An 18,372-nucleotide genomic window follows, 5' to 3' on the forward strand; every position below is an offset into this window, starting at 1 on the left:
CGCCGCTGGAGGAGACAGCATCGCTGGAGCCTAGAATACTGCATCGCTTCACCGGAAGGGTGAGTCTACATGAATTGCTACTTATAACATCTATATATAACATCGGACCGACAGACCGATGCGATATATAGTGATAAGTATCAATTCATTTTTCGACTCCTACATGAATAGACCACACTGTTCCGTCATTCCGCCTTGGTTAGCCCAGCAGCTCTGTGACGAACAACGGGGCCTTAAGTGCAGCCACACCCCATTACGGCACACTGTTGGTGCCAGCACAATGGCCCCCCTTTCCAAGTGTTGCCAGGTATGGCATAATATTTAAATAAAAGTATTCATGCGGAAAAGCAAACATGACAACTATTTCCAAATTGACTTGACACAAAAGATTCCTAGGGGTAGATTTACTAAAGCTTCTAAAAATGAAACGTGCAGGTGTTGCCCCTAGCAACCAATCAGATATAAGCTATAATTTCTCTATTGCATTCTAGAACATTATAGAATCTGATCGGTTGCTAGGGGTAACACCTACACCTGTCTGAAGCTTTAGTAAATCTGCCCGTTAATAAACGCTTCAGCTGTTGTAGAACCACAAGTCCCAGCATTCACATACTTGACAGAGAGAGTCTCAGTCGTAGGTAAACAACCTCTGATTTTGTTTGTGTGTGGCTCAGTGCTGTAAAGGAGGAGGCGTGGCCTATCACCATGGCCACAGGACAACAACAGGTCACACAATACAATAGCCGTATGCTAAGTCACTAGACCTCCTGGCTGCAGACTTTGGTGCCCTGCTATCTCTCTGCATTATTTTGTTTCGGTGCTATTATAATGGCTCTGGAAAGGAGACAAGACTGGCATCTAACCAGTACCGGCGTTGGGCACAACTACAGGGCTCAGGTTCCTTTCCCCCCTGCACACATCCAGGTAATGTGAGAATTAGCAATCTCCTACAAGATTTTACCTTGGTTATTATAATAATATACTGGATACATATACAGTAGAGGAAATGGTTACGTGTAATTCATGCATTAATCTACAGTGAAAAAGTACAACTACCAGGGGGAGAAATCCTGTAACCATACCTCCCAACATGACCCTCTCCAGGAGGGACACAATGCTCTGTTCCTGGACTTTTCTCTTAATTTATGATTGCCAGCACCTGTGCTGAAACACCTTTCTTATCCATTAAACTGTTCAACACAGGTGATGGCTATCATAAATTAAGAGAAAAGTCCAGAAGCAGAGCATTGTGTCCCTCCTGGAGAGGGTCATGTTGGGAGGTATGCTGTAACTGCATATATAATATATATTACACAGCTGCCATTAATATCTACGTGAGTTTTGGAGATATAATAATTTGGTTTGTTTCACAAAGTGGCAAGATGATTGCTCCAGATTTGTATGTGAAATGGACATTCACAGAAATATGGCAGTTTACAGTAAGCAACTATACTACATTGCTCAATGCTGTGTATGTAGTGTTCATGTTACTATATCAATGTTTCATTTGCCATATACGATTTATATATACACTAATACTACAGTATATCAGTGTTTGTGGCCTATTGAGTATTTCTTACATACAGTGATGTTACATGATATTTGTGCTCTGTTTCCCAGTCATCCCTCTTCGAGCCTCTGCCACCAGTGCAGCAGCAGACGAGTGACATCAGAGCATGTGATGGACTGATCAGTATATATGAGACGACCTCGGGCAGCGCTCATGCCAGGAAGTACCCAGGGGGTGTCCTGGCGCAGCCCAACCACCCTCTCCCTCCACCTCATTGGAAGGTTCATTATAACAAGGATCTGTGGGACAAGGTGAGAGGTGAATTCATCTCATAATGTACTAATCTGCTTGTAGCTTCCACTGACTAAATACACTGGTAGTCTACCTGAACGCCGGGGATGCTACCGAATCACAGGTGGCTCTCCCGGATGTCTGGAAAGGCAGGCATGTCTCCTGGACCCCTTTGGCTATACATCTTTATAGGGCCTATGTATGATGTTTGGAATCCCGGCAGTCGAAATCCCGATTGCCGGGATCCCGACGTAAGTATGTGGGGCTGCTTAGGGTCAGGCCGCAGGGGTGGGGGGGATGGGGAGAGGTTAGGTTTAGGCTGCGGGAGGAAGGTTAGGCTTAGTCTGCAGGGTTGGATGGGTTAGGTTGCGGGGAGGGGGGGATAGGTTTAGGCGCCACCGGGGAGGGTTAGGGTTAGGCTGCGGGGGAAGGAGGATTAGGTTTAGGCTACGGGGAGGAAGGGTTAGGTTTGGACACCACCAGGGAGGGTTAGGGTTAAGCTTTGGCGGGGGGGGGGGGGGGGTTAGGGATAGGCTGCGGTAGTGGCGTATCTATAATGGGTGTAGTGTGTGCGGTGCACACAGCCTCTGGGGTACAGGGAAGCTCACACCGCACACCCTGCACCAATGTTTTAAATACTCACCTCTCCGGAGTCCTCCTCCGGCTGCAGCATCTCTCAGCAAATATGCGCATGCGCAGTAAGGAAACCCCTGGGAAAATGGCCACCACTCCATTTGCGTATGCGCAATAGATTCTGTGCCCCTCTAGTGCTCAAACTCTATTGGGCAGACATACGCTGGCTACAGAGGAGAGGGCCCAAACAGAGGTGGATGGACGCGGGCCTCTGTTAATACGCCCTGGGCTGCGGGTAGCGAAGGATAGGGTTATAGGGTTAGGGGGTTTGGGGATTAGAGATAGAATACTTACCTAGTATGAGTCGGGATCCTGAACGTCAGGATGCCGCTGTCGGTATTCTGACCACTGGCGTCCCAATTCCGATACCATCCCGTATGAAAGGGTACAAGCTCTACAATTTGCCAGGACCATTCCAATTCTTGGGCCATCAGTGGGGGGTGGCCTAAAAGTGGGTGCGGTTTTGCTCCAATTTTGTCAAGGTTGGTCAGATCAGGATTGGGTCTGGGTGGATTGTGGGCGGTCCTTATTATGTGTTTTTATTATATGTTTAGAGTTATACACTTTGGGCTGCTATTGTGTATGATATCAGCAGCAAACGCATGGTTCAGAAATCAAAAACAGAGTTTACTGCTTTTGTTATTATCTCATCTTCTTGTAATGATTAAATACCAGTTTTACAATATGTCATGCAGCTAAAACTAAGGGAATGGAGGACCCCACTGGATCCAGTAAACCAGAGCTCCGAAATGAAATCACAATTCCTGGGGGCTCCAGCTCAGGCCACCACCAGCACCTTCCACGCAGGACCTCAGCCCTTCACTCTGGAAAATCACCTCAACAAGGGACCATCACAGGTTAGGGTTACACTGTACTGCGTATTTCAGGTTTACAGCGCACATGGGTCCTATTACTAGATAATGACATTTCATAGACAGCCGGAAGAGAACACAGACTGCTCATCACATATTTACATATAACATATACATAATGTTTCTTCTCATCATAGGCATGTGCAGGGCATTCCATTAGGGTCTGCAACCAGGGAAATCCAGAAAGTAAAAATTGGTGCCAAATTAGATGGGCATGTCTAATGCTGAGGTCTAGTGCCAATAGAGGGGTGTGTCTTGTGATGCTAGAGAGGCTTGTCCAGTGCCATTAGAGGGGCGTGTCTATTGCTGCTAGAGGTGTGTGCCTAGCACCGCTAGAGGGGTGTGTCTTGTGATGCTAGAGGGGCTTGTCCAGTGCCATTAGAGGGGCGTGTCTAGTGCTGCTAGAGGGGTATTTCTAGTGCTGCTAGATGGGCGTGTCTAGTGCCACTTGAGGGGTGTGTCTAGCACCACCTAGAGAGGTGTCAAGCAATATCATGTCATCAATAACTATCATAATCATGTCCCCCCAATCTCCGAATACTGTTTAATGCACCCCCTCAGAACTGCAGTCCATTTGCTGGAGCCACCACCATTGTGGGAGGAACTCAGAATACTGAGAGGTAGTTCTAAGGTGTGTTCCTAGAACATAAACATGCATTCAATGCCTAATCCAAACATTCTGCTCCAATCTATTCACATTTCCATCAGCTTTTCATATGGCGTCAGTTCAAAAATAAAAAGTTTGAAAAAGAAAATGAGATGAAAAACAAATGTCCTCGGTGCAAGAGATCCATTGGGGATCAGAAGCATCTCCGTGTGGACTCACCTCTGAATAGCTCACATTTCCATCTCCACACCCACGCACGCCCTCCAAACACTTATCCTGCTTGTGACACCCAGTTGCAGGGTCCAATTACGGGATGCAGTCAATTTACCTCCAATCAAAATCCCGACGGTCAAAATCCCGACATGTAAAATGCTGACATGAGTTTTTCATGATTTTTTTTCATTGAAACCGACTTGTTCATACGTTACCATCCCAGTTTGGACCTGGAGGGGGAATATAATAGTGTGCCGAGCGCAGCGAGCCATGCGTGGGGACGCGGTACACTTATACGGTGTCCATGTCGACATACACACAAAAACCTATGTCGACATACACACAAAAACAATGAAAAACACACGTCGGCATTTTGGCCTGTCGGCATTTTACATGTCAGTAGTTTGACCTTGTCGGTATTTTAAATGTCGGTATTTTGTCCATGTCGGTATTTTGACCTTGTTGGGATTTTGACCGTCGGTCAATTGCTGTCGGGATTTCGACCGTCGGGATTTTAATTGGAGGTATTTCATACCGATCCCCCAATTACACCCACTCAGCCACAGGGTGGAGGGAAGACTTACCTTACTTACAGGATCCTATCCGATTTTCACCTTCTCTTGGCTGCCCTACGCTTATATGAGCCGGGCACCCATGATGGAAAGGAAGCCGGGCGTCTGTTTGCATTACGTCCGAGCACAAAGGCCTCCAGGTCAGATACATGCAGGGCCCAGAAGCAGTGTGCTACCCTGTAAGATCCCATGTGGGGTGAATAGTGGGCAGGGGTAGCATCAGGACAGTGGCATCAAAATTTGATGGGTTCCAGTCAGAATACCAGGATGTTAGCAGGTTCTAAATTTCGATGGAATGTTGACATGGACATTAGATCGACATGTAAAATGTCAACATTCTCAAATGTGAATGTGTCTCTGGGTGCAGCTGTGCTTGGGGTGTTGCTTGCAGGGACGTGCAGTGATGTAAATGGCTCAGGGGGCACTGGCTAGTACCAGAGACAAATTTAGACACAATATATGAGCCCATGAATGCATTTGGGCATTATACACAGGTGCAGCGGACATTATACACAGGTGCAGCAGTATATACATCTGGGCATTATACACAGATGCAGCAGTATATACATGTGGGCATTATACACAGGTGCAGCAGTATATACATGTGGGCATTATACACAGGTGCAGCAGTATATACATGTGGGCATTATACACAGGTGCAGCAGTATATACATGTGGGCATTATACACAGGTGCAGCAGTATATACATGTGGGCATTATACACAGGTGCAGCAGTATATACGTGTGGACTTTATACACAGGTGCAGCAATATATACATGTGGGCATTATACACAGGTGCAGCAGTATATACATGTGGGCATTATACACAGGTGCAGCAGTATATACATCTGGGCATTATACACAGATGCAGCAGTATATACATGTGGGCATTATACACAGGTGCAGCAGTATATACGTGTGGGCATTATACACAGGTGCAGCAATATATACATGTTGGCATAATACACAGGTGCAGCAGTATATACATGTGGGCATTATACACAGGTGCAGCAGTATATACATGTGGGTGTTATACACAGGTGCAGCAGTAAATACGTGTGGACTTTATACATAGGTGCAGCAATATATACATGTGGGCATTATACACAGGTGCAGCAGTATAAACATGTGGGCATTATACACAGGTGCAGCAGTATATACGTGTGGGCATTATACACAGGTGCAGCAATATATACATGTTGGCATAATACACAGGTGCAGCAGTATATACATGTGGGCTTTATACACAGGTGCAGCAGTATATACATGTGGGTGTTATACACAGGTGCAGCAGTATATACATGTGGGCATTATACACAGGTGCAGCAGTATATACGTGTGGGAATTATACACAGGTGCAGCAGTATATACGTGTAGGCATTATACACGGGTGCAGCAGTATATATGTGTGGGCATTATACACATGTGCAGCAGTATGTACATGTGGGCATTATACACAGGTGTAGCAGTATATATATGTGGACATTATACACAGATGCAGCAGTATATACATGTGGGCATTATACACAGGTGCAGCAGTATATACATGCGGGCTTTATACACAGGTGCAGCAGTATATACATGTGGGCATTATACACAGGTGCAGAAGTATACAGTATACATGTGGGCATTATACACAGGTGCAGCAATATATACATGTGGGCATTATAGACACGTGCAGCAGTATATACATGTGGGCATTATACACAGGTGTAGGAGTATATACATGTGGGCATTATACACAGGTGCAGCAGTATATACATGTGTGCATTATACACAGGTGTAGCAGTACATAAATGTGGGCATTATACACAGGAGCAGCAGTATATACATGTGGGCATTATACACAGGTGCAGCAGTATATACATGTGGGCATTATGCACAGATGCAGCAGTGTATACTACTGGAAATTTGGTGAGTTTGATCAGAGATGAGCGGAAAAAAATTGTCGGGGGGGGGATGAGGGGGGGCACTGCCTCACCTGTCATAGACTATTTCTAATATATTCTTTGTATTTTACATATACTTTATATAGTCAAAACTCTGGCGCAAGTGTTAGTATGACAGGAAAGGCTCTGCCTCACCTCACCGCACATGACTGGGGTGTTGGTAGAGGGGAGTGTATCACTGGGTGCAGCTGTGGTTGGGGTGTTGGTAGAGGAGAGTATATGTCTGGGTGCAGCTGTGGTTGGAGTGTTGGTAGGGGGGAGTATGTCTCTGGTTGCAGCTGTGGTTGGGGTGTTGGCAGGGGGGAGTATGTCTCTGGGTGCAGCTGTGTTTATGGTGTTGGTAGAGAGGAGTATGTGTCTGGGTGCAGCTGTGGTTGGGGTGTTGGTAGAGGAGAGTATATGTCTGGGTGCAGCTGTGGTTGGGGTGTTGTTAGGGGGTAGTATGTCTCTGGGTGCAGCTGTGGTTGGGGTGTTGGTAGGGGGTAGTATGTCTCTGGGTGCAGCTGTGGTTGTGGTGTTGGTAGGGGGTAGTATGTCTCTGGGTGCAGCTGTGGTTGGGGTGTTGGCAGGGGGGAGTATGTCTCTGGGTGCAGCTGTGTTTATGGTGTTGGTAGAGAGGAGTATGTGTCTGGGTGCAGCTGTGGTTGGGGTTGGTAGAGGGGAGTATGTCTCTGGGTGCAGCTGTGTTTAGGGTGTTGGTAGAGGGGAGTATGTCTCTGGGTGCAGCTGTGGTTGGGGTGTTGGTAGAGGAGAGTATATGTCTGGGTGCAGCTGTGGTTGGGGTGTTGGTAGAGGGGAGTATGTGTCTGGGTGCAGCTGTGGTTGGGGTGTTGCTAGGGGGAATATGTCTCTGGGTGCAGCTGTGGTTGGGGTGTTGGTATGGAGGAGTATATCGCTGGGTGCAGATGTGGTTGGGGTGTTGGTAGAGAGGAGTATGTGTCTGTGTGCAGTTGGGGTTGGTAGAGGGGAGTATGTCTCTGGGTGCAGCTGTGTTTAGGGTGTTGGTAGAGGGGAGTATGTCTCTGGGTGCAGCTGTGGTTGGGGTGTTGGTAGAGGAGAGTATATGTCTGGGTGCAGCTGTGGTTGGGGTGTTGGTAGAGGGGAGTATGTGTCTGGGTGCAGCTGTGGTTGGGATGTTGGTAGGGGGGAGTATGTCTCTGGGTGCAGCTGTGGTTGGGGTGTTGGTAGTGGGGAGTATGTCTCTGGGTGAAGCTGTGGTTGGGGTGTTGGTAGAGGGGAGTATGTCTCTAGGTGCAGCTGTGGTTGGGGTGTTGGTAGGGGGGAGTATGTCTCTGGGCTCAGCTGTGGTTGGGGTATTGGTAGGGGGGAGTATGTCTCTAGGTGCAGCTGTGGTTGGGGTGTTGGTAGAGGGGAGTATGTTTCTGGGTGCAGCTGTGATTGGGTTGTTGGTTTATGGGAGTATGTCTCTGGGTGCAGCTGTGGTTGGGGTGTTGCTAGGGGGAATATGTCTCTGGGTTCAGCTGTGGTTGGGGTTTTGGTAGGGGGGAGTATGTCTCTGGGTGCAGCTGTGGTTGGGGTATTGGTAGGGGGGAGTATGTCTCTGGGTGCAGCTGTGGTTGGGGTATTGGTAGGGGGGAGTATGTTTCTGGGTGCAGCTGTGATTGGGGTGTTGGTTTGTGGGAGTATGTCTCTGGGTGCAGCTGTGGTTGGGGTGTTGCTAGGGGGAATATGTCTCTGGGTGCAACTGTGGTTGGGGTGTTGTTATGGAGGAATATATCTCTGGGTGCAGCTGTGGTTGGGGTGTTGGTAGGGTGGAGTATGTCTCTGGGTGCAGCTGTGGTTGGGGTGTTAGTATGGAGGAGTATGCCTCTGGGTGCAGCTGTGGTTGGGGTGTTGGTAGGGGGGTATGTCTCTGGGTGCAGCTGTTGTTGGGGTGTTGGTAGAGGGGAGTATGTCTCTGGGTGCAGCTGTGGTTGGGGTGTTGGTAGAGGGGAGTATGTCTCTGGGTGAAGCTGTGGTTGGGGTGTTGGTAGAGGGGAGTATGTCTCTAGGTGCAGCTGTGGTTGGGGTGTTGGTAGGGGGGAGTATGTCTCTGGGTGCAGCTGTGGTTGGGGTGTTGGTAGTGGGGAGTATGTCTCTGGGTGCAGCTGTGGTTGGGGTATTGGTAGGGGGGAGTATGTCTCTGGGTGCAGCTGTGGTTGGGGTATTGGTAGGGGGGAGTATGTCTCTGGGTGCAGCTGTGGTTGGGGTATTGGTAGGGGGAAGTATGTTTCTGGGTGCAGCTGTGATTGGGGTGTTGGTTTGTGGGAGTATGTCTCTGGGTGCAGCTGTGGTTGGGGTGTTGCTAGGGGGAATATGTCTCTGGGTGCAACTGTGGTTGGGGTGTTGTTATGGAGGAGTATATCTCTGGGTGCAGCTGTGGTTGGGGTGTTGGTAGGGTGGAGTATGTCTCTGGGTGCAGCTGTGGTTGGGGTGTTAGTATGGAGGAGTATGCCTCTGGGTGCAGCTGTGGTTGGGGTGTTGGTAGGGGGGAGTATGTCTCTTAGTGCAGCAGTGGTTGGGGTGTTGGTAGTGGGGAGTATGTCTCTGGGTGAAGCTGTGGTTGGGGTGTTGGTAGAGGGGAGTATGTCTCTATGTGCAGCTGTGGTTGGGGTGTTGGTAGGGGGGAGTATGTCTCTGGGTTCATCTGTGGTTGGGGTTTTAGTAGGGGGGAGTATGTCTCTGGGTTCAGCTGTGGTTGGGCTATTGGTAGGGGGGAGTATGTCTCTGGGTGCAGCTGTGGTTGGGGTGTTGGTAGAGGGGAGTATGTTTCTGGGTGCAGCTGTGATTGGGGTGTTGGTTTCGGGGAGTATGTCTCTGGGTGCAGCTGTGGTTGGGGTGTTGCTAGGGGGAATATGTCTCTGGGTGCAGCTGTGGTTGGGGTGTTGGTATGGAGGAGTATATCTCTGGGTGCAGCTGTGGTTGGGGTGTTGGTAGAGGGGAGTATGTCTCTGGGTGCAGCTGTGGTTGGGGTCTTGGCAGAGGGGAGTATGTCTCTGGGTGCAGCTGTGGTTGGAGTGTTGGTAGAGGGGAGTATGTCTCTGGGTGCAGCTGTGGTTGGGGTGTTGGTAGAGGGGAGTATGTCTCTGGGTGCAGCTGTGGTTGGAGTGTTGGTAGAGGGGAGTATGTCTCTGGGTGCAGCTGTGATTGGGGTGTTGGTAGAGGGGAGTATGTCTCTGGTTGCAGCTGTGGTTGGGTTGTTGGTAGAGGGGAGTATGTCTCTGGGTGCAGCTGTGGTTGGGGTGTTGGTAGAGGGGAGTATGTCTCTGGGTGCAGCTGTGGTTAGGGTGTTGGTTTCTGTGTTTCTTAAGACTTTTAACAAAGATACCTTTGATTAACTGGTACTGCTGTGTCACACATATATGCTAGAATTACTATTGATGTTGGATAATATTTGAGACTTAACACTTTATCACCCACACACAGTGTCATAGCCCTCTATAGACACACAACGATTATATTATATAGTTGCAGTTAATGTGTACATGTACTTCCTATTAGAATTCAGATCTTCTCTCCTCTCTGTACTATCATTGGCTCAACTTTCTGGAGCGGACAGCAGATACAGGGCAACCCTTTTAGCACAGGCATTGAGTTCATGATTTCTCATTGGTCATCCACTGCCAACGGTCACTTGATCAAAAGCAGATTTTTTTTTATTCAGTTGAGTGCATCCACTTTTCTAATCTTTGCTATACTCGTATCTCAATCGTGATCACACACCCTGAGAGAAATAAAGATATTGCACATACCCTGTCATCACCTAATTGACTGACTACCACACCTTGCAGTGGTGCTCTGATGGGCATCTTTTGTCATGGTAAAGAAGTCCACATGCCTGGTCTTTTATGTAATACACCCATATAGCATTATGCAAATAATATCACATGATCTCTAAATGCAAACACTCTTAGGGTGTTGGTAGAGGGGAGTGTGTCTCGGTGCTGCGGGGCATAGGTTCTTGGCAGGGGGGAGTGTGTCTCTGGGGGCTGTGGGGGTTGGGGTGTTGGTAATGTGGGCACCAGCCAGTATCTCCCCTCCTGGCCCCTGTTATGGACTTATGCCCTGGTGTCTGAGATATATCAGCTTACAGGAAGGCACCTAGCAGGATGGGGGATATTAAAAAAATTATAGTACTGAAAACACTGCTATAGCTGGCAGCAGTTAGATACCCCCACACCCTTTAATTCCCGTGAGAAGCACCTTCAAGTATTCTACCTATTACCTTCCTTCTTCATAACTGAAAAAATAGATTTTCTTCTCATCTTGTTCTAAAGCAAAGCATTTGGAAATGCCCCCACCCTCTAGTATTCCTGTGTTTGCCCCGTCTTGGATATGACAATGACCAGCTCTGTGCATTGGATGACTATATAGCAGGGGCGGATTGGGATCGAAAACCAGCCTTTATGGAAGGAGCCCTAATAGGGGTGGGGTCTGTTCTGTTGAGGGGGTGGAGTCTGTGAAGTGGGCAGGATTGCTGCTCAGAAGGCCCGGTCACATGCCGGGATGGAAAGTGTGCGCCAGAGGCGCGCAGCAAAATTTTAGGGGCGTGACTTTGTGGGGAAGGGGCGTGGCCACATAATAGCGTCAATTCACATTACACCACACAGTAGTGCCGCTTATACACATTGCACCAGGTAGAACCTCCTATACACACTGCGCCAGGTAGAGCATGTTATACATATTGCGCCAGATAGAGCACGTTCTACACTTTACGCCAGGTAGAGCATGGTATACACTTTGCGCCAGGCAGAGCACATTATACACATTGCACCAGGTAAAGCACATTAAACACTTTGCGCCAGGCAGAGCACATTATACACATTGCACCAGGTAAAGCACACATACACATTGCACCAGGTAAAGCACATTATGTACATTGTGCCAGGTAGAGCACGTTATACACATTGCACCAGGCAGAGCATGTTATACACATTGCACCAGGCAGAGCATGTTATACACATTGCACCAGGCAGAGCACATTATACACATTGCACCAGGTAAAGCACATTATACACATTGCACAAGGTAGAGAACGTTACATATATTGCACAAGGCAGAGCACGTTATACACATTGCACCAGGTAAAGTACATTATACAGTTTGTGCCAGGCAGAGCACATTATACACATTGCACCAGGTAAAGCACACATACACATTGAACCAGGTAAAGCACATTATATACATTGCTCCAGGTAAAGCACATTATACACATTGCACCAGGCAGAGCATGTTATACACATTGCACCAGGCGGAGTACGTTATACACATTGCACCAGGCGGAGTACGTTATACACATTGCACCAGGCGGAGTACGTTATACACATTGCACCAGGCGGAGTACGTTATACACATTGCACCAAGTAAAGCACATTATACACATTGCACCAGGCAGAGCACGTTATACACATTGCACCAGGTAAAGCACATTATACACATTGCACCAGGTAGAGCACTTATACACATTACGCCAGGTAGAGCACATTATACACATTGCACCAGGTATAGCATGACACAGACACACAGATGCTGATAGCCAGATGCTGACACACTCATGCTAACAGACACTGACTCACTGACGCCGGCACACAAACCGATGTTGATGCACTGATGCTGACACCAGTTAAAGCACACATACACATTGCACCAGGTAAAGCACATTGTGTACATTGCGCCAGGTAGAGCACGTTATACACATTGCACCAGGCAGAGCACGTTATACACATTGTGCCAGGCAGAGCACGTTATACACATTGCACCAGGTAAAGCACATTATACACATTGCACCAGGTAGAGAACGTTATATATATTGCACCAGGCAGAGCACGTTATACACATTGCACCAGGTAAAGCACATTATACACTTTGCGCCAGGCAGAGCACATTATACACATTGCACCAGGAAAAGCACATTATATACATTGCTCCAGGTAAAGCACATTATACACATTGCACCAGGCAGAGCATGTTATACACATTGCACCAGGCAGAGTACGTTATACACATTGCACCAGGTAAAGCACGTTATTCACATTGCACCAGGTAAAACACATTATACACATTGCACCAGGTAAAGCACATTATACACATTGCACCAGGTAAAGCACATTATACACATTGCACCAGGTAAAGTACATTATACACATTTCGCCAGGTAGAGCACATTATACACATTGCACCAGGTAGAGCGTGACACAGACACACAGATGCTGATAAACAGATGCTGACACACTGATGCTAACAGACACTGACTCACTGACGCCGACACACAAACCGATATTGATGCACTGATGGTGACACACAGACAGATGCTGACACGGTGTTGCTTGACACACAGATGCTGACACACAGAAGCCTATACACACAGACTCCTACACACATGCAGACACTGACACACGGACGATGACACACACACAAACATAACACAGACAGATGCTGACATACGGACACACTGACTGTTTCAGTTTCCCTTGCCTCCATGCATGCAGCTGCCGGGTGAGATTACCTGGTCAGATTCAATGCACATAAGTAGCCAACATACAGCCAGCAAATACCCCAGCAGTATACAGCCACCAACAGCCTCCCTCTCTCCCCCCACTCTCTCCCCCCGGTACAGTATGTTGCAACCTCCCTTTCTTCCCCCAGCAGCCTCCAGCAAACCTGCCATCTCTGTCCCCCGCAGCACCTGGCAACCCCCCTCTCACTCCCCCAATCAGCGGCTCTCTTCCCCCACAGTGGCCGGCAACCCTCCCTCCCTCTCACGGGTGGTCTTCAGGTTGCCGACTGTCGGGATCCCGGCGCACAGTATACCGGTGCCGGAATCCTGTCAGCCGGCATACCGACAGTTTTTCTCCCTCGTGGGGGTCCACGACCCCCCTCAGCGAGCCGGCAAGGGGCTCATTTGCACTCACCATGCTGTCGGTATGCTGGCGGTCGGCCTTCCGGCGCCGGTATGCTGGTCGCCGGGAGCCTGGCCGCTGGCATACCATACTACACCCCCTCTCACCACATCACAGTGGCTCAACAATTGCATTAAATTTTATTTTTAACAGGTTACCTGGGGAAGGGGGGGACCACTGCTGCCGCCTCCACTCGCTGGTAACGCTGCTGCCTCTGCCGCTGGTGATGCTGCCGCTTCCGCTTGCTGGTAACGTTGCCGCCTCCGCCGCAGGTGATGCTGCTGCTTCCGCTTGCTGGTAACGCTGCTGCCGCTGGTGATGCTGCTGCTTCCGCTTGCTGGTAGCGCTGCCGCCTCCGCCGCTGGTGGTGCTGCTGCTCGGAGATAAAAACTCTCCTCTCCTGTGCGGCCGCCGCATAGGAAACCACCACAACCCCACGGTGGCTGGAATTTCAAAAGCACTCTTTCTGTCAGGTAACGCTGCACAAGCTCCGATTGCAGCGGATGGCCTTGTAATGGGGGGGGAAGGGGGGGGCGGCCACTGATGGGACAAAGGGAACGGCCAACCAGAAACCGCCATGGAGTCCCAGCGTCCCAATCCGCCCCTGTGTATACAGTATGTCTACAGACTAGTTTTATGTTGTAGCCAAAGGCCAGCAACATAATTAACTGGCTAAATGGTAAAAAGATCATAGTAACACAGAAACGCAACATACAGATAACAGAAAAACAAAGGTAAGTAAAAATTTCTATTTATGATAAGTTACGAGAGACTATGGGGTCATTCCGAGTTGATCGCTAGCTGCCGTTGTTCGCAGCGCATCGATCAGGCTAAAAATCGTAATTTCTGCGCATGCGTACGCACCACAATGCGCAGTCGCATCGTGCGGGTACAATGACCATCGTGGGTTTGCACAGAGTATAACGAACATTCCTGTCGCACGCCCGAACGCAGGAATATTGACATGAAGTGGGCGTTTCTGGTTGTCAACTGACCGTTTTCAGGGAGTGCTTAGAAAAACACAGGCATGGCTGAAAAAACCCAGCCGTGGCTAGGGTGTTCGCTGGGCGGGTGTGTGACGTCAAAAGCCGTCACTCCGTCGTTAGAATCAACGCACAGGATAAGTAACTACAGGGCTGGTCTTGTTTTGCACAAACATTTTTTGCAGGCGCTCTGTTGCACAAGCGTTCGCACTTCTGCAAAGCGATGACCCCCCATGTACAAACTAAGAAGTTAAAGTTGGCTGAAGGTTAGAAACATGTTTCGACAAAGCATCTATCAGAAATAGGAGCTCACATGAATAAAAGAAATGCATAAACACGTGCTAGTTACAAACGTTTGTGAATAATGTTGATTGAACTGTGCACATGTCACGTGTCGATAATATGTTGGTGTCGTGTCGATAATATGTTGGTGTTTAGTCATTAGTGGCAACTACTGAAAACAAGATTGTGTCTGGAGAACCTTTCTATATAAGAGACAATGGAGTCTTGAGCCTGAATGACATATATGCGTCCACTACGGCGCGGGACTTCCGGGCATTTACCACGTGAGTAACACCACCATGTCTCCCTCTCACACGTCTGGTATAAGGAGTCTTTAGGAAACATGTCACTGTTCTGGCTGCAGTGATACAATAGTGATCCTGTCACCTGTGTGTAGGAGTTCTGTTATATAGTCCCCTGTGTGCTAGGGTACGGGTCGTTGGGTCGACTCAGCTTAGGTCGACAGTCATTAGGTTGACCATGGAAGGTTGACATGCATTAGGTCAACAGGGACAATAGGTCAACATGGTCATTAGGTTGACATGTACTAGGTCGACAGGTCAAAGGTCGACATGGGTTTTTGGACTTTTTTGGTGTCGTTTTCTTCGAAAAGTGACGGGGAACCCCAGATAGTGCACCGTGGACCCTTGCATGGCAAGCAAAGGTGCCTCGCTGTGCTCGGCACAGGTTACCATTCCCAATTGTAGTCCACGTGGATCATCAAGTATGAAAAAGACCAAAAAATAAAAAAGGTGAAAAACTCGTGTCGACCTTTTGACCTGTCGACCTAGTACATGCCGATCTAACGCATGTCGACCTAAGCTGTGTCGGCCTAACGACCGTATCCCGTGTGCTATGTGTTTGGGTAATAATACGCCCCCTTCGCCCAGGAGTGAGCATAACATATATCAGTGTGCTGTTTGTAACTGGTCCAGCCCTGCTCTTGATTTCAGCATCGTACATGTTATACTCTCTCCAGGGTGGCTCCTTTCACACATGTAGGGGTGACTCCGCCCGGGAATGAGCATAACATAATACTTGGAAGCAGCATCAGATCAGTTACATAGAGTGCACCCTACTCTGCTCAGGGGGAGGAGACAGCCAGTTCCCCCACATAAGGGTGTATGACTCATCCTCCAGTCAAATATAGGGGCAATCTGTCCCCAGATTCCTCCTCCCAGCTCTTCTGCACAAGGGGCAGCTCAGACTTAGTGACGCCACATTTGCGGTTTCAGTTCTGGAATTAAAAGTCCAAACAGGTTCCCCACATGCATGCTCATACATAAGAGCAGTGGCCCCTGGAGAGGATAGACCAGCATTGTTGGGGCCCGTAGCACAGCATAGATTACTCCAGCTGTTGTTACACCAATGCCCGTCATCTTTCTACCAGTGAACAGGTTATACTCAGGTTACATCACTTTTCTTATGTCTGTATTTCCGTCTTCTTCTGCCTAGGAAAGAACTGGAGGGCTATGCCAAAAAAGATGCCTTAACATACTGGCAGGCTGAGGATTACCCTAAGGCCTGGGGGCATGGCATGAAAGAGAACCCTTTGCCCAAGGAGATGCTGCCAACACTTCGTCGCCCCCCTCCAATGCGTGACACCATGCAGTTTCCCGTAGCCACAAAATTGCCACGGATACCGCCACGTGCAAAATCTGTCCCTCACAGAGGACTTAAAACTCTGGCACAGGAGACCTACCACTGGCCCCTGGATGCCAAAAGGTCCCGGGATGTTTACTGCCCGCTGGAATGCCCCTGGACAATGCCACATCCCGGAGCTGAGATAACATCCGTGCCTAAGATGTACGAAAAAGAATATGATACGTATGGCAGTAACCGGCCAGTTGCCGTGTAACACAAGGCACAATAAACGGTCCAACTGAAACATCTGTCATAGCGATTATAGAAAATAGTTCATTATTAATAGAGAATTGCTTTTTTTTATTTACAAATGAAAGATCGAGGCAACTGGAAAAACAAAACACATTAATGTATTCCTCTCTGGTTTGTTATTGTAGATGGTAAGGTGTAAGCTGGGGATGCGGTTATGTGACCGACGGGCGGGAGACCACCGGTCAAAACACCTGCGCCGGAATCCCGAACGCTGAATAGCCTGCCGGTCGGCATGCCGACCAACAGGGACTATTCCACGACACCCATAGAGTGGGAATACAACTTGCAGCAAGGGAAGCCAATCCCAGGCCATTTTTTCAATCCCAGGTATCGGGATTGAAAAATGGCCAATCCCGGGATTCCCGGGATTGGCTTTTACCTAGGTGGCCGCCCCCTCGCCCCACCCCGCCCCGCACACATAACTCACCATATACCGGGGGCGGAGGGGAGGGAAACATCCTGTGAACGCTGCTGGCGGCTCCCACCAGCAGCTGACAGCATAGCGTGACCTCTCATGCTGCGCTGGGGACCCGGAAGGAGGAAGCCGGGCAGCGTTTGAGCGTCCTGTGGACGCTCAACACTGATCCCTCAATCCCCGGGATTGGAGCTTCCAATCCCGGGATTGAATCCCAGCCATTTTGGGGCCTAAATCCCGGGATCCCGATCCCGGGATTGGCCACCATACTTGCAGCCAGTGCAGTGAGCCACCTAGCCCGCTGCGTGGCAAATACAGCGAGCCCACAAGGGGCTTAGTTGCACTTGACCCCCCCTCCCCTCTCCCTGCCGGCCACCTAATAGCCGAGCGTCGGTATGAGGACCGGCAGTCACACGAACCCAACCCATAAGCTGACCTTGTTATATTACTATGTACTGTACTGAGATAATGTGCTCGATAACTGGATTTCTGTTGGGCTGTTAGGCTTGGAATGAACGTTGGTTTAGGATTTCTCGTATGTAAGTGCATAAATATGGATTTACAGCATCAAGAGTATAATAATTGCCGCACACATGCTACACTGTGTATGCTTTCTCCCCATTTTATAATGAGGGAAAGAATCAAAGAGGCTGTCATTTAATAAAATATTAGAAGAAGAAAAAAAGAATGTAAGTGTTTGGAATTCCATCAGGTAAATCCTGGTTGACAGCAGTCCCTAAATAAATGATCTTCCTTATTCATGTTGAGTAATGCAGTATTCAATAATACCATCGTGAAGTGGTGAAAGTTATTTTATTACTGGAAACATTAAAAAACACAGATTAGAAAGGAATGTGACGGCTACTCAGCCACTTTAGGTTTTTTTTGGACCGAATTTACACCAAGGTGGAAAATCACAAGTTCTATAGATGTGGGCGCCGAGGGGTGGTTTCACGACTGTCGTGGGACCGTGCGTACATATTGTGTAAGGAGATGTATTAATACTATTTATTCTTATAAGGTGCAAAGAAACTCCCCTTATTATTATTATTATTAATAATAATAATACAACACTGTGCAAATCAGAGCGCTAAGTGTCAATATTGCTATGAAAATATAGGGAGGCTGCAGATGATGATGATGATGAAGTAACTTTAAGTTCCCCAGAAGAAATGTCCGCAATAATAAATTGATATATAAGGGTTTATTTATGAAACTTCTGATCGGGTTTATACCCGAAATTTAAAAG

The 18,372-nt window shown here is 48.4% G+C and overlaps 1 protein-coding gene across 1 annotated transcript; it reads left to right on the forward strand.

The window, feature by feature from the left end:
- The first annotated feature begins 587 nt into the window (after positions 1-587).
- On the forward strand, positions 588-16,700 carry SAXO3 (stabilizer of axonemal microtubules 3). The gene is made up of 5 exons (XM_063942450.1): positions 588-924; positions 1,621-1,821; positions 3,130-3,291; positions 14,969-15,096; positions 16,268-16,700. Exons 1-5 carry the CDS (start codon positions 829-831, stop codon positions 16,668-16,670), a joined length of 990 nt encoding a protein of 329 aa, XP_063798520.1. The 5' UTR covers positions 588-828; the 3' UTR covers positions 16,671-16,700.
- The last annotated feature ends 1,672 nt before the right edge of the window (positions 16,701-18,372 follow it).

The sequence above is a fragment of the Pseudophryne corroboree genome, chromosome 10 (assembly GCF_028390025.1).
Source record: "Pseudophryne corroboree isolate aPseCor3 chromosome 10, aPseCor3.hap2, whole genome shotgun sequence".
Taxonomy (NCBI): Eukaryota; Metazoa; Chordata; class Amphibia; order Anura; family Myobatrachidae; genus Pseudophryne; species Pseudophryne corroboree.